The sequence below is a fragment of the Zonotrichia albicollis genome, chromosome 11 (genome assembly GCF_047830755.1).
Source record: "Zonotrichia albicollis isolate bZonAlb1 chromosome 11, bZonAlb1.hap1, whole genome shotgun sequence".
Classification (NCBI taxonomy): Eukaryota; Metazoa; Chordata; class Aves; order Passeriformes; family Passerellidae; genus Zonotrichia; species Zonotrichia albicollis.
The window spans coordinates 17,443,297-17,461,882 of record NC_133829.1 but is presented as its reverse complement, the minus strand read 5'-3'; the positions used below and the strand labels follow the sequence as shown (position 1 = coordinate 17,461,882).

At 54.8% G+C, this 18,586-nt stretch overlaps 1 protein-coding gene across 1 annotated transcript in view; it reads right to left on the bottom strand.

Moving 5' to 3' along the window:
- Positions 1 to 7,774: 7,774 nt before the first annotated feature.
- The window catches only part of HCN4 (hyperpolarization activated cyclic nucleotide gated potassium channel 4), a 102,949-nt gene continuing 92,137 nt past the window's right edge, over positions 7,775 to 18,586 (bottom strand). Inside the window, exon 8 of the mRNA XM_074549624.1 lies at positions 7,775 to 9,535. Coding sequence (XP_074405725.1) covers positions 8,016 to 9,535 — 1,520 coding nt within the window. The 3' untranslated portion in view covers positions 7,775 to 8,015. The remainder of the gene's footprint in view (positions 9,536 to 18,586) is intronic.

Sequence of the window (18,586 nt, the reverse complement as noted above, 5' to 3'; positions counted from 1 at the left end):
CTGTGACTCTTGAAGGCCAAGCTTGGAGCTGCACTGTGGCTCTCCAGAACATTCCAGACACAACAAAATCCTGCCCCCAGAGCAGCTGTGCCAGCTCTGCAGGGTGGTGGCACCCTGGAAGGGCAGGGGACAGACATTGCAGGAAACAGGCAGGACTGACAGGGCACAGCAAGGCTGGAAAGGGAAAAGCCAACCCTTGGCAGCCACAGGAACATGAGCATGAAGGAGTGGAGAACACCCCCAGCCCCAGCCCCAGCTGCACACCTGCCTGGGGAAGGGACAGGGAGAGCCAGAATGTCACGGGGACAAACAAATCCAGTGAGAACCCCACAGCTGCCCCCATCAGCCAGGGCCCACAGCACCCCAAAAGGTGGGGTTCAGGTGGAGAGTCACCCCCAAAGCCCCCCACTCTTACCTGGGCAGCCACAGGAGAAGCTGCTGGTTCTTCCTGCTGCTTGCTGCAAGGAGCTGGACTGGGAGAGGCCAAACTGGAACCTGCTTGTGCCCCACACTCCCAGGTGCTTCCCATCATCTCCATCCCAGGTTCTTCCCATCTCCAGCCCAGGTGTCTCCCATCTCCAGCCCAGGTGTTTCCAATCCCATCACCTCCATCCCAGGTGCTTCCCATCACCTCCATCCCAGGTGTTTCCAATCCCATCATCTCCATCCCAGGTGCTTCCCATCTCCATCCCAGGTGTTTCCAATCACATCACCTCCATCCCAGGTGTTTCCCATCATCTCCATCCCAGGTGTTTCCCATCTCCAGCCCCAGCTCCAGGCCATTTCCCTGAGTCCCAGCCCAGCTGCTCCAGGCTGGGGCTGTCTCTGCCCACCCAGCTGGGCCTGGAGAGGGGGCAGGGAGCAGTGGGGCATTAATGGGATGGGATGGGAATGGAGTAGGGACAGCCCTTCCCAGCCAAGGCTGCTCTGTGAGAACCACTGGGATCTAACAAAACCCATCAAGCAAAGAACAGCACCAGGATAAATGAGAAATGGATGCTGAGTGCCCACAGGGCTGTGACTCAGGGCTCCCAGAGGATATTCCAGAGTGCCCAAGGCTGGTGCCTGCCTGGTTTTGCACCACTTGAACCAAACCCTGTGATTTAGGAGACCACTTTGGTGCAGACAGGGAAGAAAGAAAGGTGTGGGCTGTGCCACGAGTGTCTCCAGGATGGTCTGTGGGGTGGAGCTTTCATGGCAGCGCTGATCAAAGCCACACCTTCAGCAGCCTTGTGGGGCTGAGTGTGACAGTCCTCAGTGCCACAGGCTCCCCAGGAGCACCGGGACATGCGACACGAGCTGTCCTGGCGCTCCAATCTGTCACTAGAGGGGTGTGAGGCAGCAGGGGGAGGTGAACAATCCCTCGGGACTCGTTCCTGCCTGGCACCGCAGCGGTGAGCAGAGGCGTCGGGCAGCGCTGTGCCCTCAGCCCCGTGCCCTGCTTCCCTCCTGCGCTCAGGGAATCACCACGGCTGCCCTGTGGGCAGGGACTGAAGGGCTGGGCAGGGTCCTGGCTGGATCTGACCCCATCCTGCGGCCACAGCGGGGCACAGGAGCCCTGGGGGGAGGCACCTGGCCCTGGGACAGGCCAGAGGGGCCAGGAGCCCTGAGGGGACAGGAGCCCTAGAGTGGACAGGAGCCCTGAGGGGACAGGAGACCTGGAGGGGACAGGAGCCCTGGAGGGGACAGGCTGGAGGGGACAGGAGCCCTGAGGGGACAGGAGCCCTGGGAGGAGGTACCTGGCCCCGGGACACGCTGGAGGGGACAGGAGCCCTGAGGGGACAGGAGCCCTGGGGGGGACAGGCTGGAGGGGACAGGAGCCCTGAGGGGACAGGAGCCCAGAGGGGACAGGAGCCCTGGGAGGAGGTACCTGGCCCCGGGACACGCTGGAGGGGACAGGAGCCCTGAGGGGACAGGAGCCCTGGGGGGACAGGAGCCCTGGGGGGACAGGAGCCCTGGGGGGGACAGCCAGCACGTGGCTCCGGCGCTGGTACCCCGTGAGCGCCGCTGCCCGCCCGCCAGCGCGGCCGTGTAAAAGCAGCGGGAGGGAGAAGGGCGGAAAATGACCCTGGAGAGCTCCGTAATTTCCAGCCCAGCCGGGAGCCGCTCCCGGGGAGAGAAGGAGCTCACACACGTGGCACCGGGACAGGCTGTTAACGCCTTCGTGCCCAGCTCCGGGCTCTGCCGGTGCCACCCTGGGCACAGCCCGTGCCAGCCGGGCAGTGCCCGCACAGGGCCTGGCATTGCCGGGCTGCAGCTCCAGGGACGCTGCTGGGACTCCCCATGAGCGCATCCCCATCTCCTGAGGGGCTTCAGGCGAGCTCTGTCCCATCAGGAGTGGTTGGGGTCGGTGGGAGCTGCTGCCAGGGGCAGCAATCGCCTCTGCTGCCTCTGCAGATGGCAGAACCAAGTTACAGCTTTGTTCCCTTAATCTGCATTAATGGCACCGCCTTCAGCTCCGTTAAAATCAGAGCCTAAAGCCAGAGCGGGGCTTTGGCAAAGGGCGCTGGAACTGGCGAGGGAGAATGGCTGGGGGCTCTGAAAGTGAAGTGGCAGAATCAATGTGCACAAACCCAGCTAAAATCGAGCCTGTCCTCATCCAGGGGAGAGAGCAGGCAGCAGCCCCTGTTCCTCCAGGAGCAGTGCCCAGGCACCCCTGGGTGCACACAGGGCTGGGGACAGCGGGCACTGCTCCCCTGGAGTCGCTGGGGGGTGCAGGGAGGGCAGAGTGTCCTCGCAGCCATCACTGCACGGGGAGCACACCTGGGGAAGGTCTGTGCTGGAAAGCAGGGGGAGCTCAGCTCTGACCTGGGGACCTTGGGCTGCCCCAGCTTCTCCCCTGGGAAATCAGTGTCCAGCCAAGGAGCTGATAGTGCTGCTCACAACGTGCCTGAGCAGCCTCACTTCATTCCTGCAGGTTTCTGAGTGCAGATTTGGGCTGAGAAACCAGAGACCAGAGCAGAGGCACACACCAAACCTGGGGCCACAGTGGGAGCATTTCTCCATGAGCAGGGAAGTGCAGGATGATGAAAAGCTGCTGCAGGATCACCTCCAACCCCAATGCCCTGCCCTGCTTCTCCCCCTCTGCAGAGGGAAGGATCCCCCCATCCCTCACACAGGGCTGGGGGCTGGGCACGGCCTGCAGGGGGCAGAGGGCACGGGGAGGGTCTGGCATCCAGCAAAGAGCACCGCTGGTGTGCTGGTGGGTGCCAGTTCTGGGGCTCATCCCTGCAGCTCCATCCCCCTGGGGCTGGCACAGGGCTCCTGGCATCCTGGCACCCTGCACGGGCTGCCCTCTGCCCTGCCCTCCCCGTGGTGCCCGTGTCTGACCCCTCTGGGCTGCAGTGCTGGGCAATCACTGCCAAGGGAGGGTCCTGGTCACCAGGTGCCAGCTCTGTGTCCAGCTCTCTCCCCTGTGGGAGGCAGAGCTCCTGGCCAGCCTTTATTCCAGGTGTGACCCCAGCACTCCCTGCCAGGCTGCTGAGCAGCCATCCCTGGCCCTTCTGTCCTTCCCTCAGCTCAGGAGGGTCCCACCCTGACCCCAGGGCTGTTCCCCTCTCTGTCCCTGTGCCCTCAGTGCCTCTCCTGTCCCACTCTGCTCTGGGGCCCTCAGTGCCAGCAGAGCAGCCCCAGTGGGTGCCCCACTCCAGCTCTGGCATTCCCAAGGAGCTGGAAGTGTCCTCTGCCACCTCCCAGGGGTGATGTCCCCTCTGCCCAGGCTGTGGAGCCCTGGAGGAGCTGCCCCATTTGCTCTTTGCTGTCTGTGCTTTGGCCATGGCTGAGGGCATTGCTCTGTGCCCATCTCCCCTTCCCAAAGGGATCCTGTCCCACAGAAGAGCAGGGATCAGTGTGGCTCATGGCTCCTGTCACTGTCACAGCAGAGCCGGGGGGACAGGGATGAGCTCAGCCCTGAGCCTGAGGGTGAAAGCTCTCTGCTGTTCCTCATCTTAGGTAAAATACACACTCTGCTGTAGTGATGGCTTTAAAGGGATCATTCCCAACTTACTCATGGCTCTCCTAGCAGGGAGGAAAAAGATGCAACTCCCTTTTCCTTCTGCACCTTGCAAGGTACCTGGGCTTGCTGGTCCTGTGCTGGGAGGTCCCTGGAACTGCAGAGGAGATGAAACAGGACTCAGTCAGGGCATGGCCAACCCCAGCCCCGGCCTGGGGCTCCCTGGGGACACCCAGAGGTGTGGCAGAGTGTCCCTGATGGTGGCTGTGACTGGGGGGACCAGCCTGAGGGTCCTGCCAGGCACAGGGCTGCAGAGAGGAGGGAAATCCTCTTCCCAAGGGAGAGCTGAGCCCCAGCCTGCCTCTCCCTGAGGCCCTGGCACCACTTTCCTTCTGCCAAGGGTGCAGGGACCAGTCAATCCCAGAAAGCACTGCTGGGAATTGCTGGGTCCTGTGGGCTCCCACACCCCAAAATCTCCTGCAGGGTGCAAGAGCCATGAGTGTGGGAGCTGCTGCCCCTCCCAAAGCCAGACACTGCTGGCTGGGCAGCCAGGCCAGGCTGAAATTCCCTGAATTCCTGCCCAAACTGGGGCTGGGCAAAGGGAGAGACCAGCAGAGCTGCTGCTGCTGCCTTTGGGATGTTTTCCCCACAGCTGGATCATCCCAGTGCACTCTGAAGTCCTTGCAGTGAGGCAGCACCATGTGCTGAACCAGCCAGGCCTTCCAGGTGTGCTTTGAGAGCTCAAAACTTGGATTCTGTTCCAGTCCAACCTTGCAAATTTACAAATCTTCCAGGAAATCTTAATTTTAAAACAAATGTTGGCTTGGGCAGGGCTAACAACCTGTTCCCTCTGTACCAGGAATGGCATGGAAACCAGCCTGGCCTAAAAACCCATTCCAAAAGGTAACCCCAACATTTCAGTGCCTCAATTCCCTCATGGGAACTCCAGGACAGGGTGACCCACCAGGAGTCACCCACAGACCTGAGAGGGCCTGGCAGGAGCAATGGAAGCTCAGAGCTCAGGCCACTTTTACCTTCCTACAACTCCTCAGCTCCTTGGCATCCTCCCCGTGGTTCCTGTCCTGCTGCCAGGGCTGTGTCTGTGCAGGGCTCCTCCTCCAGGGATCCCACAGGCAGCCACAGCTTCCATGTCTGCTGCAAAGTGAAGGATTTTTGTGCACACATCTGCAAAACAACTGCCAGATCTCTCCCTTGGCCTGCTGAAAATTCAGGTGTAGGTGGAAGTTTTAAACTTTTCCTGTCAGTGGCTGAATACAGAGAATGTGTGAGGTGGTGAACATCCTGCCAAAGCTCCAGAGGCAGCAGGAAAACAGAGACAGGGCAAAGCAAAGGGCTAAAATGGGATTTTCCTCCTTTAAAGCTCATCTGGTGTTGCCTGGAGCTCACCACGTGAAGCACAGAGCAAGTCAGAGGGGTGGGTTTTTCACATTTTTATTTACTAAGGTTTTTATTGTGTGTTTTATATTGCAAACCCCACCCCTAGAACTCTTCCCCTCCCTTCCCCCCAAAAGAAACCAAATAATAATAATAATAATAATAATAATAATAATAATAATAATAATAATAATAATAATAGTAATAAATATAGTTCCACCTACTGAGACAAGCCTAGTTGACTGGGGTCCAGTCAGAATAACTCAAAGTTGGCTACTGCAGTGCTGAGAGCTGGAAACCCAAAGAGATCCCCCAAAGAGGGAAGCAAAGCCAAGGAGGATGTCCTGCAGTGAGGAGGGGGCATGGCCGGGCAGTGCCAGCCCTGGCTGTCCCCTGAGGGTCCCCAGGGTGCCCAGGACTCAGGGCCAGCGCAGCAGCCACGGGACAGGAGCCCAGGAGGGCTGCAGACCCTTCCCCCCTGCCTGCCCAGCCCACCCCAAACCCTCCAGGGGCTCGGCCTCTGGCACACAGGGGAAAGGTTTGCTAAAAACCCAAAAAACTGCAAAGGATATTGTGAGTCTTCCTTCTACCTCTGAAAACATGAGAGGGTCTGTGAGTCTGCTTCAACTCCTGTTTCAAGATGAACCTGTACATATTTGGAAAAGCAGGATCTAGAGGTTATAATTGTCACCTGCCAATCAGCCCTGCAGGAGGGTCAGAACTGACACGTATTTTCATTTAAAACTAGGATATACATATATATATATAAATATGTGTGTGTGTGTGTGCTGACACATGTGCATAAATAGACTACAGATGTGTGTGACTACCCTACAGATAGAAAAGCAGGTGTGTAGATATAGGTACATCTATAAAATCTATACAAACACACACACACACACACACTCACCCTCCCACCACACTCACACAGACAGAGCTGGATGGAGCCAGTAGAAAAAGCATTTCCAGAGTTCCCCTGACCCTTTTTAAGGAAGACCAAAGCTGATCACATCTGAATTCAGAGCCACCAAAGCAGGGTGAAGCAGGAGTGCCCAGGAATGCAACATTCAAGGTGCAGGCACGTGGCAGAGAGTTCTGCAGACGGGTCGGTATAAAAACAACCATCAGCCAGGGCTGGGGCACGGACAGGGAGCTCCAGGGGCTGGGAAATGGCAGGGGGAAGTTTTTGGCACTGCTGCATGGAGTCTCTGTCCCCTGGAGGGCTGGGCACAGAGGGAGGCTGGATGTGTCTCTAAGGAGTGTTAGAAAAGTTGAGCACCTGACTCGGACAGTGAGGTGGCCACAGACACCCCTCGGCCTAAGGAAACCCCAAACAGAGAGAGAGGGAGGACCAAGTGACACCAGAGGAGATGTGTGCCCTGGAGGTAAAGGCTGTGGCTTCTCAGTGCTGCTGGCCCCGCTCTGTCCCCGCCCCACTGGGAGTGTCCCCAAAGCCCAGCCCCAGTGCCCCAGGGGACGCTGCAGGGTGTCAGGGGAAGCCCACCAGGTGCAGGCTCTTATTGCTGGTGAAATCAAACAAAGGATTTCGGTTCCCCCAGCAGGGGACAAGCACAGACCATGGCTGGCCAAATTTCTGGGCTGATCTGGTTTTAATGGTAAAAACAGAATTGTGAATCTTGGAACTGTCCTGGTGCCTCCCACTGCCCTGGGCTAAGAAGGAGGAGGAGGAGGGCTGGGAACTGCACCCCACTGCTCAGCCCTTTCTAGTTCTCCTCAGAGCAGTCACCCAGGGACACTGAGACACTGAAGTGACAGAGAGGACGTTAAAGCACTGCCTCTTCCTCCATCCCTCCTGTTTGCACACACCACGGAGAGGCTGAAGCCTGGGGCCTTCTGCCTGGGGTGCCCACATGCCAAAGCACAGAGGGGTCATCCCTGCCCTCCCTGTGCCTTACAGGGGATTGCTCCTTGTTCCCACTGCAGCATCAGTGGAGTAAGAAAGGGACAATCTGCAGCGAGGCCTGTCCATCTCCTGGTCATCTTCATCTTCCTCAGCTGGAGTCCAACCCAAACCTCAGCCCCTGGGAAATCCCTCGAGGGGTCTACAAGAGTGAACTCACCCCTTCCCAGCTCCTCTGTGACCTGCTGAGGACAGGGAGGAGGGACACCTGTGGTGTGTGCTGGGCCACCCACCAGCCCCAGGGTCACAGCTGGGGCAAAGCTGAGGGCAGCCAGGGCTGCTCTACAAACACCAGCTCCAGGCCTGACCCCACAGCCCCTTCTGTGGCCCACATCAACCTCGGGTCTTTGTCTCAACAGGAAAACCTTTTTGGTGGCTTCTATGGCTGCTCATTCACGTGTTCCAGCTCAGGCACACGCCCCGGCTGTGCGTTACCTCGTTGGATTAAATTTGCTCGTATCCTTTTTTTCCTGTGTATTAAAATATTCTATAAAATCAAGTGACCAAAAATCTATAGCTCTAAGAATACCTGGTTATCTTCTTTTTTTTTTTTTTCCCGTTGTTTTTCATGTGTTTTTTTTTTTCTTTGTTTCTAAGCACAGTTAAACCTAATCAAAAGAAATGGAGGGGAAACAAAAGAAAACAAAGCAGGAGTGGCGCAGAAGGGGAAGGAAAGGAAAAAATCGCTCGGTGAACTCATCAGGAACTGAAGGGCAGAGCTGGCACAGGCAGCTCCTGCAGGAGTCCTCACAAATTGGAGGGCAGTTTGGACCTGACGGGCTCCAGATCCCCCGTGAGCACTATGGACTCTTTGCGCCCGCCGGCGGCCAAGGCCAGCGGGTGTGGCAGAGAACCTGAGGACATCTGGCGTGGCAGCGTCACCCGCCCGGGGACCGAGCTGCAAGGCTTGCCCAGGAGTCCGCTCCCGCCGCCACCGCCGGGGAAAGGGGAGAAGCTGGAAACAGATTCTCTAGAGGAATGAGGAGAGCTGTGGCGGCCCAGCGTCTGAGCCAGCTCCTGGGGCAGGGAGGGCTGGGATGCCGAGATCAGCTTGATGTCCTGGTTGAGGCGCGGCGGCAGCGCCTGGGCCGGGGGGCTGGCGGGCTGCGGCAGCAGCAGCGAGCCGTGCGAGCCCGAGGGCCCCGCGGCGCCGCTCTGGAAAGTTCTGGTGGCCACCGGGCTCTGGCTGGGAGGACTAAGGCCAGAAGGGGTGTAACAGGGAGAGGCGATGCCGGGCTGCTGCAGCGGGGCCGCGGGGGCGAAGGGAGGCCGCTCCTGGTGGAGCTGGGCTATCGTTCCAGTCAGAGATCCTAAAGCACTTGGATGTGTTTGGCACAGCCCCGCGGACGGCCCGCCCGAGGCCTGCGCCAGCTGGCTTAGGCTGGAGGATGGAGAGTTGGAAGAAGGAGGGGCTTGGAAGTGGTTCAATCCCCCCAGGGTCCCACTGCCCGAGAGCTGCTGCTGCTGCTGCGACTGTCCCCCCTGCAGTGGTCTCGTGGTGGGCTGGAACTGGTTCAGGAGACTGGGGGGGGAGTTTGATGAGAGCTGCGTGAGCGATGTCGATGGGGAGCTGGCTGTGGCTTGCTGGAAGTGCCCAAACCCACTGCTGGACAGGGCCGGCTGCTGCTGCGGCTGCTGCTGCTGCGGGGGCTGAGCCGCGCCTAAGGGTGACCCCGAGGGTGCGCTCTGGAACTGGCTCAGCCCCACCGAGGAGGCGCTGCCGAGCCCCGGCTGGCCGGAGCCCCCCGGAGGGGACCCCACCTGGAACTGGCCCAGGCCGGCGGCGGCCGAGAAGCCGGCGAGCTGCTGGATGTGGAAGGAGGAGGACGAGGGCGTCTCCGCGCCCGGCGTGTGCAGCTGTGAGGGCGTGCTGGACGGGGAGCCCACGGCCGAGGGGCCGGCGGACGGCACGAGCGACTGGAACCTCTTCAGCTGCCTGGGGGTCTGGTTGGGCTGCTGGCCCAGCGAGCCCAGCACGGACACGGGCGGGCGGAAGATGGCCGTGGGCAGGCGCGGGTGGTGCGTCAGGGCGATGGCCACCGAGGTGGTGGCGGCGGCCGCCTGCAGCGGGGCCTGGATCAGCGGCGTCCAGATCACCGGCGTGGGCGTGGAGGCGGCGGCCGCGGCCGCCTGCACGTTGTGGGCACAGTGAGCCATCTCCCGGTCGTGCTGCACGATCTGCTGGATGATCTCGTTCTCCTGGTAGTTGAACACCCCCGAGTTGAGGTCGTGCTGCACTTTGTGGAGCAGGATGGAGTTCTTCTTGCCTGTGGAGGAAGGGAGGAGAGAAAGGGTTGTGGTGGTGTTCACAGGGGTCCCAGGGTGAGGGAGAGACGAGGATCTGACTCCATGTTTCAGGAGGCTTGATTTATTACTTTATGATATATATTATATCAAAACTATACTAAAAGAATAGAATAAATATATAGAATATATATAATATAATACATATAATATATAAGAATTGAAGAAATATATTCTATTTCATTCTATTACATTCGAATATATAATATATAATATATAATATATAATATATAATATATAATATATAATATATAATATATAATATAATACATTATCTATTATTTATATTATATTACATTGTGATATATATTATATTAAAACTATACTAAAAGAATAGAAGAAAGGATTTCATCAGAAGGCTAGCAAGCAAGGAAAAAGAAAGGAATGATAACAAAATCCTGTGACTGACCAGTGAGTCTAAAACAGCCAGACTGTGATTGGCCATTAATTAGAAACAACCACATAAGACCAATCACAGATGCACCTGTTGCATTCCACAGCAGCAGATAATCATTGTTTGCATTTTGTTCCTGAGGCCTCTCAGCTTCTCAGGAGGAAAAATCCCAAGGAAAGGATTTTCCATAAAACATGTCTGTGACAAAGGGTCACTGTGGGTGGCAGAGCACAGGTGGAGCTTCCTGCCCCGCTTCCCTGCATGCCTCCCCTTGGTGCCCTGCCCGGCCTCTGCCCCAGCAGTGAGATGGCAAACACCACATCTGCTGCTCCTGTGGAACCTCAGGCCCCTCAGAGCTGGGAGCTGGAGCACAGAGCTGGTGTCCAACAGGACACACACATCCTTAGGCAGTAACAGCACTGCTGGGAAGTGTGGCAAAAAGCTGATGGATTTGGAAAATTCCCATTTTGTACCTGAGCCTCTATTAGAAAAAAAGAATAAAACCTCAAAATATAAAATCAGTGAAGTCTTTAGCCAGTCTCCTTCCTTCACCTTCTCCTCACCTGGCTCTGGTGCCTTGGTCACTCTGGAGTCAAATATAGAGGAGAAGGAGATGTGAAAAGGAGATTTCCCTGTAAGTCAGGACTTGAAGTCTTTTCCAACCTGAATGATTCTGTGATTCTATTCATGAGCTGGAAAAGCTCGGCTGGGCCAGGTAGGACCCTCAGGCATCCTGCAGCTCCTGTGCCCTTGGAGCCCCAGCTTTAGGGAATGTTCCAGCTGGATTCCCAGCCTGCAGCCAGAGTTTAGCTCAGCTCTTTGCCCCTGCAATGGGCTGGAAAATGCCATGGAATGATTTGTCCAGCCTGGGGGTGCAAGCTGGCATGGAGGGATCACTCCTGGCTAGGGACAGAGCCAGCCAGGGCAGGGCCTGGCACCAGAGGGATTTCCTTTTGATCCCACCCAGCCAGTCTCAGATCTTTATGATCTGAGGCATATCTAGATGACATCCAGATGGTTGTTTGTTTTTTTACTGCATGATGTAGCTTTTAAGTGTGCAGCAGATAAAAGAGTAAGAGTTTAAGGACATGCCTCTTACTCCAGCCAAATGGAAAATCAAACATCTGGCAGGAGGGAGCTGGAATGGCACTGAAGAGGGAAGGTGCCACCCTGGTCTCCTGAAGAGCCACTCTGCAACAGCAGAGTCTTGGATAGAACTCACTGAGCTCCAAATCCAGCACCACAAAAAGGTGAAACAACTCCTGCACCAATAAAGAGGAAATTGTGCAAGAGGAGGGAGATCCCAGTCACTCCCACCGTGATGCTGGGAAGGCAAAATGTGTTTAGTTCTTGCTGCAAAGCATGGAGTGTACAGAAACCACCCCCATGAAAAACATCAGTGAGGAAGCACAGCACATTCAGAAGAGAGGTGATTTCACAGCTGAGGAGGGAGCTCAGGGACAAAGGAAGCTGTTCCCAAACCTCCCCTCCCCTTGCAGGAGGAACCAGCAGACAGGATTTGAGCCAAGCCCATAAAAAAGGAAGGAGCAATCTGTAATTGCAGATACTGCCAGAACACGCTGAAGGTTTTCCTTTCCCTTTTTCACATCAAGCCTTTGTCACCCCACAAAGGGCAGGGGGTGGCTCTGAGGGCTCTGTGGGTAAAGCTGCAGTGGGCAGAGCTGCACTGAAATGCTGCCAGGGCTCTGATCCTGGATGTGCACCCAGGACCTGGCTGCTGTGGGGAGTGGGATGGGATGCTCAATGCTCTGCTGTTTTACCTACTGCCAATCACTCCCTGCAAAAAAAAAAAAAAAAAGCAGAAAAGCTTTTGTGCTTTTGTTCCCCACTCAGAGAAAGATCCTATCCTGGGAAGGACAGGATCCTGAAAGCAAGCAGAGTTTGGAGCTGCTCAAGTCATTCCAGGGGCTGGAAGTGCATGTGTAGGAATTCTCTAATGGCTGGACTGGAACAGCCCTGGATACCCCAGAGACACAGACCCCAGTCCTTCCCACAGCCAGGCACAGCAGAGGCAGCACCAGGGCCACCTTTAAATGGGATTTGGCACAGGAGGTCACTGAACACACACACACAGTGAGTCATTCCCACCCAGACCTGCTAAAATCACAGCCAATGAGCTCCACAGAGCTGCTTAACCACACTCAGAGACACAGACTGTGTGTGGAGAGAGCAGAACCTGCCTGACTGCAGCTGCAGGTGAGGGAGGAGGTGGCCAGACTGCAGCACTCCAGAGTCACAGAGGCACTGGGACTGCAGCTTTGCAATGCTGCCCTTCCCAGAGCTGAAGGGACAAATCCCAGCATGGGCCATGTGCAGCCCCTGCAGCACTGCAAGGTCAGGCTGTGCCTGGGACACACGCTGAGCTCAAAGCAGCTGGGCACAAAGCTGCTGTCCTGAGATAAAACCAGCCTGAGGGGAAGGGCCAGCGCAGGGACACGAGGAACAGCTTCCCAAACAAAGCTCCACAGCAGCCATGGCTCTGTGCTGGTGTCACCACACCTCATCCCTCTTTCCCAGGACCCACCTCATCCCACTCTCCCAGTGCTCTAACCCCCAGCTCAGTCTTCCAGTGCCCCATCTCCCAGCACTCTAACCCCATCCCACTCCTCTCCCAGCACCCTAACCTCATCCCACTCCTGTCCCAGTGCCCCAGCTGTGGCTCTGGGCTGGTCCCAGAGCAGGGTGTCCCTGCAGCCCTGCACTGTGGAAAGCCCCACTGAGTTCTGGCAAGGACTGTGAACCTGGGCTGCTGAGGTGGGGGAAACTGCTCCAGGTCATGGGGACATGAGATGGGATCCAGCTCTGAGGATCTCCTGCTCAGTGCCCTGGAGGTCTGTGTTGGCATGGATTCATCACTAGGGAGAGAATAATGCTGTGCCTCCAAGCTGCCCTTGTAGAACATTTCTGTGGGGGCATTTCTGTGAATCCCAGGAGAAACCACCCTGGGTGTCTCCCAGCTGCACCCCAGGGGCTCCACAGCCCAGCTGAACACAGACCATGCTGATGCTTTCCAAACGTGCCTGCTATTTGCTGGAAGTGGTTTGATCAAAGCTCCTTAGCTTTATGTCAAGTTGATGAAGTAATACCAGTAAAAAGCTTGGAATGATTATTTCTGTTGTTTTTTAAACCAGAACACTCCATTTTCCCTTTGAAATCACATTACACTTCACTGTTTTCCTGAGCCCAGCTTGCCTCTATTAGCTGTTCCATTAGATCACATTTTTCTCTTCTGATTTGCCAAGAAAAATATCAAATTTCTCCTCCAGAACACTGCAGAAGATTACACAAAACATTCTTCCAGCCATGGAAGGGGAGAGGAATTTTTCAAAACCATTTTTTAAAACAGTAACTGGTTGGCAAACTGAAAAATTAATTGACTTCCCCATTGTAATGAATTGCCTCATTTACACAGTGTTTCCACATGCCAGTATAAGCCCTGTGGGTTCCTTCTGGAGAAGATCCTGCTTGCCACCAGCCCCAGAGCAGAGTCCTGCTGGGACAAACATTCCTGCACGAGACAGAAACCAGCAGTGGGACAGAACAGAGGAGTGGGACTGACTTCAATTGGGATGGGATTGGTGCTGAGATTTTTCCTCCTCCTCCTCATGGGATGAGTAAACAGTTCCAACCCTTTTGCTGGCCTGGGTTCCCTGTCCCAGCCCCTGGGCAGAATTAGGGGGATGCAGCTGATGAGTTTGGCCCAGGGGACCCCCCTGAGATGAGGTTCTGTCCCCAGCCCTGCTCAGTGACCCCAGGGAGTCACTCCTGTGTCCCTGCTCAGCCATGGGGAAGCTTCATCAGGAGAAGCCCAAGGTTCTCCTGCAATCCAACCTGGGAGGCTGAATTTGCCCTTCTGGGATGTTCATCCCACAGAAATCCAAGTGCTGGGCACAGTGAAGTGCTGAGATAAATGATCCACCCCAAATCCCTGCTAAAGCTGCACACCAACCCACTGAGGCACCCCAGAGCAGAGGAAGCATCTGCACCACCCCAGCCCCAGCTCCACTCCCCTCTGGGCTCTGAGAACTCCCTGTCTGCCTCACTGCAGCAATGGGCTAAATATAAGGGGGAAAAGAAGATATTTAGAGCCTTGGAGATGTTCAGAGCAAAGCTCCTGGTGCTTTGAAGTGGAGGGGGGTATGTAAAATTATGGAAACGAAGCAAACAGATGTTGCTCCCCTAATTAAGAACTGCAAAGTCAGATTTTCCTCAACTGTAGATAGCACACAAAAGAACAGGGAGAAAGGCTCATGTGATTTCATAAAAGGAGCCAGCACTCAACAATAATTCTTCTATCAAACAATCAAAATTAGCTTTCTGTTGTTAAAATTCTGCCCAGACACAGGGGAAATTAGCTGTGACTTTCTGTTCCTTTCTCCTTTCAGTTCTCTCTGAGCCCACTGGCTGCACTTTAAGAATTCAGGTCATTAAATTGCTTTCTGAATTTGCATGTATTTGAAATAATCTCATTTTATTAGGCTGCCTTCTGCCCTGGCTTGCTGTCAGTGTGGCTGCTCCCACCACAGGGGCTTCTCTCAGGTCTTCACTGATTATTCCTGGCACCAAGGGATGTGTTTGGAGCCTGGCTGCACATCCCAGCTCTGCCCTGGAGCTGGGCTGGCCTTGCCAGGGGTTCTCCTGAGCTCTCCTGCAGGAATTCAGCCCCAGAGGGGTACCCAGCCCACTCTCAGGGCTGGGTTTGCCCTGCCCCGGGAGTTTCCTGCTTGGGAGGAGCTGCTCCAGCTCTGCTGTGGTTTCAGAGTCTGTGTGCACAGGGAGATGAGCTGGAACAGGGAACTCAAAATGATTCTTAACCCCCAGACTGTGGGTTCTTTGCCTGTTGGGAAGATGCAGGTGAAGCCCCACTGAGCTGCACTCTCTCTGTGGGGAGATTTCTGCTCAGAATTCAGGAGCCCTTGGGGGAGAGCTCAGCAAAGCCAGCTGGATCAGCCGTAAAGCATCCCCAGAACATGCTCTGGAAACTGAGTGGCTTCCCTGAGAGCCTGGCTGTGTAAATCCATGGATTTACAGAGCTCTGACACCTGCCAGGGCAGCTCTCCTTGCATCCTGCCCCTCCTTTTCTCCCTGGCTGGATCCTCTCCACTCTGGGGGTACCTTTGAAATGAACAATTCCCTCTCTCTCCTCTCTGTACAGCTCAGGCCTGCCTCTGATTGCTTCCCCTCTTCCATAAACTCAATTATTCCCCAAAACTGTGGTGTCCCTGTGCAGAGCCATACTGCTGCAGGTCCAGCACACCCTGAATGATGTCACCTGGTGAGTCTCAGCACAGCTACACTCCAGATAAATGAAGCTCTTCCCTCCCACTCTTCACACAGAGCTTGGCAGGATGAAGAAAAAACGGAATATCTGGAGCTGGGTAGGCTGTGACTGTCCATGGGGTGAGGAGCTGTGGCATTCCCAAAGCTGGGACACCCTCAGGGCTCTCACTCATCACTGCAGAGTGGCACCAGTGCCGAGGTGCCTGCACACCCTCCCCAGAGCCCTGCTGGAGGTGGCAGCTGTGACAGGCCAGGCTCTGGGACACTCTGGGCATGCTGGCACTGTCAGCTGCTGCTCTCAGGTGTGGGCTGGCTGCAGACAGCTCCTGGAGTGCCTTCAAGGCAGGGAGAGGGCCCCAGGAGGAGAGGTGTCACTGTGAGCAGCTCCTGCTTCATGTGATTAAAAAGAGGGATAAAAATTATTTATAAAGGTGCTGGAATGGTAAAATGTTCCCTGAGCAGGTGTTTTATCTTGATGCAGACAGCAAAGAGCTTCGTGGGCAGCAAAGAGCAAGGTCAAGGTCAGGGATGGGGCTCCTGGGATGGAGCAGGGTGCTGAGAACTTCTCCTGGGGTGTTGAGGCTGTGTTTTCCCGTGAGTCACAGGAGAATGGCACTTCACATTCAGGTGATCAGGGCTGCCAGGTCCCTGAGCAGGTCAGGTTCACTGAACTGATTTACATTCCCCCATGGCTGGTGAGTTACTGACCCCTTTCCTTAGGCTGAACACAAAGTACTCCAAGGCTGGGCCTTGGCTTCCAAAGAAAAGGAAATTCAGATATTCAGTTCCTGCTCAAGTCCAAGCTCCCACCTGTGCCAGGGAGCACTTCCAGGTGTGATTCAGCTGAGCCACCTCAACAGAGACAAAGCACACCCTGAGTGCCTTTTCCTCTGTGCTGAGCACACCCAGATCCCCACTGGGGTGTTGAAGGGAGACACAGAAATGCACAGGTGGCACCTGAACTTTGTTTCCTCATGGACAGTTCCATTTGTGGTTATTCAGGTGATGGGAGAGGACCCCACACAGGAGCAGCTCTCAGGGCTTGGATAAGAATCCCCACCTGTGCCAAGGGCTGGGAATTTGAAGGAAGCTTTGTGCCAAAGCACACATCCTCTACTACTGGGCACTGGCACTTTTCTCCTTGCACCACTGGGTGCAGATCAGAAGTGAGAAGCACAGCCTCAAATCAGAGCTGTTTCTGTATCTCCAGCTGCATTTATCTCCTGATGGCCAGATCATCCTGCTCCTCTCACCTCTGGGGGTTACTCACCTGCCTATTGAACAAACCTGGGGCTTTATTTCGTTAAAGTGAAAGCTGGTGTTGAGCTGGAGAATCTGCATTCTGTTGGAATCCAAAATGCAGAAAACTCCCAGAACTTTGGGCCTGTAAGCCAAAGCTTAGAATTAAACTCATAATTTGACCTGAGAATTTAGGAAAGCCTTCCAAACTTAGGTGATAGAAGTGAGAATGCAGATTTATATTTTAAAGCAGAGACATGTTAAGCTAGGTGAAGTTTAGAGTTTTAAAGTACAGTACTGCGGGTTTGTGTGCCATAACATGATTGGCTAAGAAAGCTTACACTGTAGCATGAGCCCATAAGATGAAATATTTAAGGATTGGGTCAAAACCATAAATATCCTTGTTGGCAGTGTTTTATTGGTTAATAAATCCTTAAAAGGTTTGAAACTAGAGGTCTTATGACCTTCTGAGCCATGCAGTGAAGATGTGAGCCAAACTCATCCTTTCTGCCTATGCAGAAGATAAGAAAAATAAATCACATCATCTAAAGCAATTCGGAGGTTCTGTCTCTAACTCATGCAAAATTCCTTCACAAGTGCCAAAGGGAGCAGCCCCAAAACATCCCAGCTCCCCCTGTGTGAGCATCCCTGTCCCTGCAGAAGGGATGAGGAGCTGAGGCTGGCAGCAAAGGCAGCGCAAGGACAAGCAGGGAGTGTGAGGCAGAGCTTGGCACTGCTCCCAGCTGCTCTCCCTGGCTCACCTGGCCCAGGCCAGCCCTGCCTGGAGGCAGCACAGCCCAGGGGATCAGTCAGGACCAGACAGGCCGGGCTGCAAACCCAACAGCATCTCAGCTGCACAGCTGTGGTCACGAGCTGGCAGGCCAAGAGTTTGGGAACAGCTATTTTTGTGGTTTGTTTATAGACAAAGCTTTTAACGTTTCTACCACTGTACTATGTTGTTGACACTCTGATACTGCAATAATATCATAAATTATATTTAGAGGCTGGAATTGTGTTGTCTTGGCTTTTCTTTGGTTTTTTGGCATCTGCAATGCCTGAAGGAAACTCAAGGCATCTTTAATCCTGACTTCACTGGGATCCTTGTATCAAACCATACACAAGTGGCATTCAAAGTATGTGCATTTCAAACTATGTGGCAAAAACTTCCTGGGGAAAATGAAAACAAGAACTTCCTGTGGCTCCCAGGAGGCTTTCAGCTCTCCCCAGTGCCCTTGCAGTGGGTGGGAGGCATTTCTGGGTGTACCTCAGCACATGGACCAGTGGCAGAGCATTTCCCTGCCATTCCCTGGGTTTGACAGCATTCACCACCCTGCTGGGCTCCCTCTCAATGAGCATTTAAGTGGTGCTGTTTAACAAGTGCAAATACTTGTGGAAATCTCATTTTAAGCTTCAGTGGTCACTGAAAACCAGTTTCAAAGGCAGGCAGGAACAGAAGGGTGTGATTTATGTAATGGGGCACGGCAAACTGGGGCACTTCACCAACACTGCCAGACAGAGAATTACTCACTGCAGAGAGCACAGCATCCCTGCAACCACAGACACTGCACACAACCTTACAGCCTGCCCAGGAACAGGGGCACACAACCTCACAGCCTGGCAGGAACAGGGGCACACAACCTCACAGCCTGGCAGGAACAGGGGCACACAACCTTAGAGCCTGGCAGGAACAAGGAAGAGAGGCTGATTTTATCAGGAAGAAAATGATCATTAATCAGTGATTTCTAATTTCAGACCAATTTCATTTCTGATTTCTGGATTTCAGACCAATTTCTTTGAGTGCCCAACTGCAGTGTCACATGGGTGACATTCTGCAGGTAGAGGAGCTCTCAGAGCCTGAAGTTACTCAGACTTAAGCAGGGCCACAAATCTTTGTAGCATCCCAGCCTCTGTCAAGCCATGGAGATGAATCCCTTCCTGCCCAATCCAGGCAGGACACCAGGGTCAGTTCCCGGTAGGAGCAGAGGTTCAAGGCCACACCTCAGCTCTTTGCCCAGGGCTCTGTGTGCCTGCCAGCTCCATGCACAGCCCCTGTTCCTGCAGGAAGCCATGAACAGCCTGG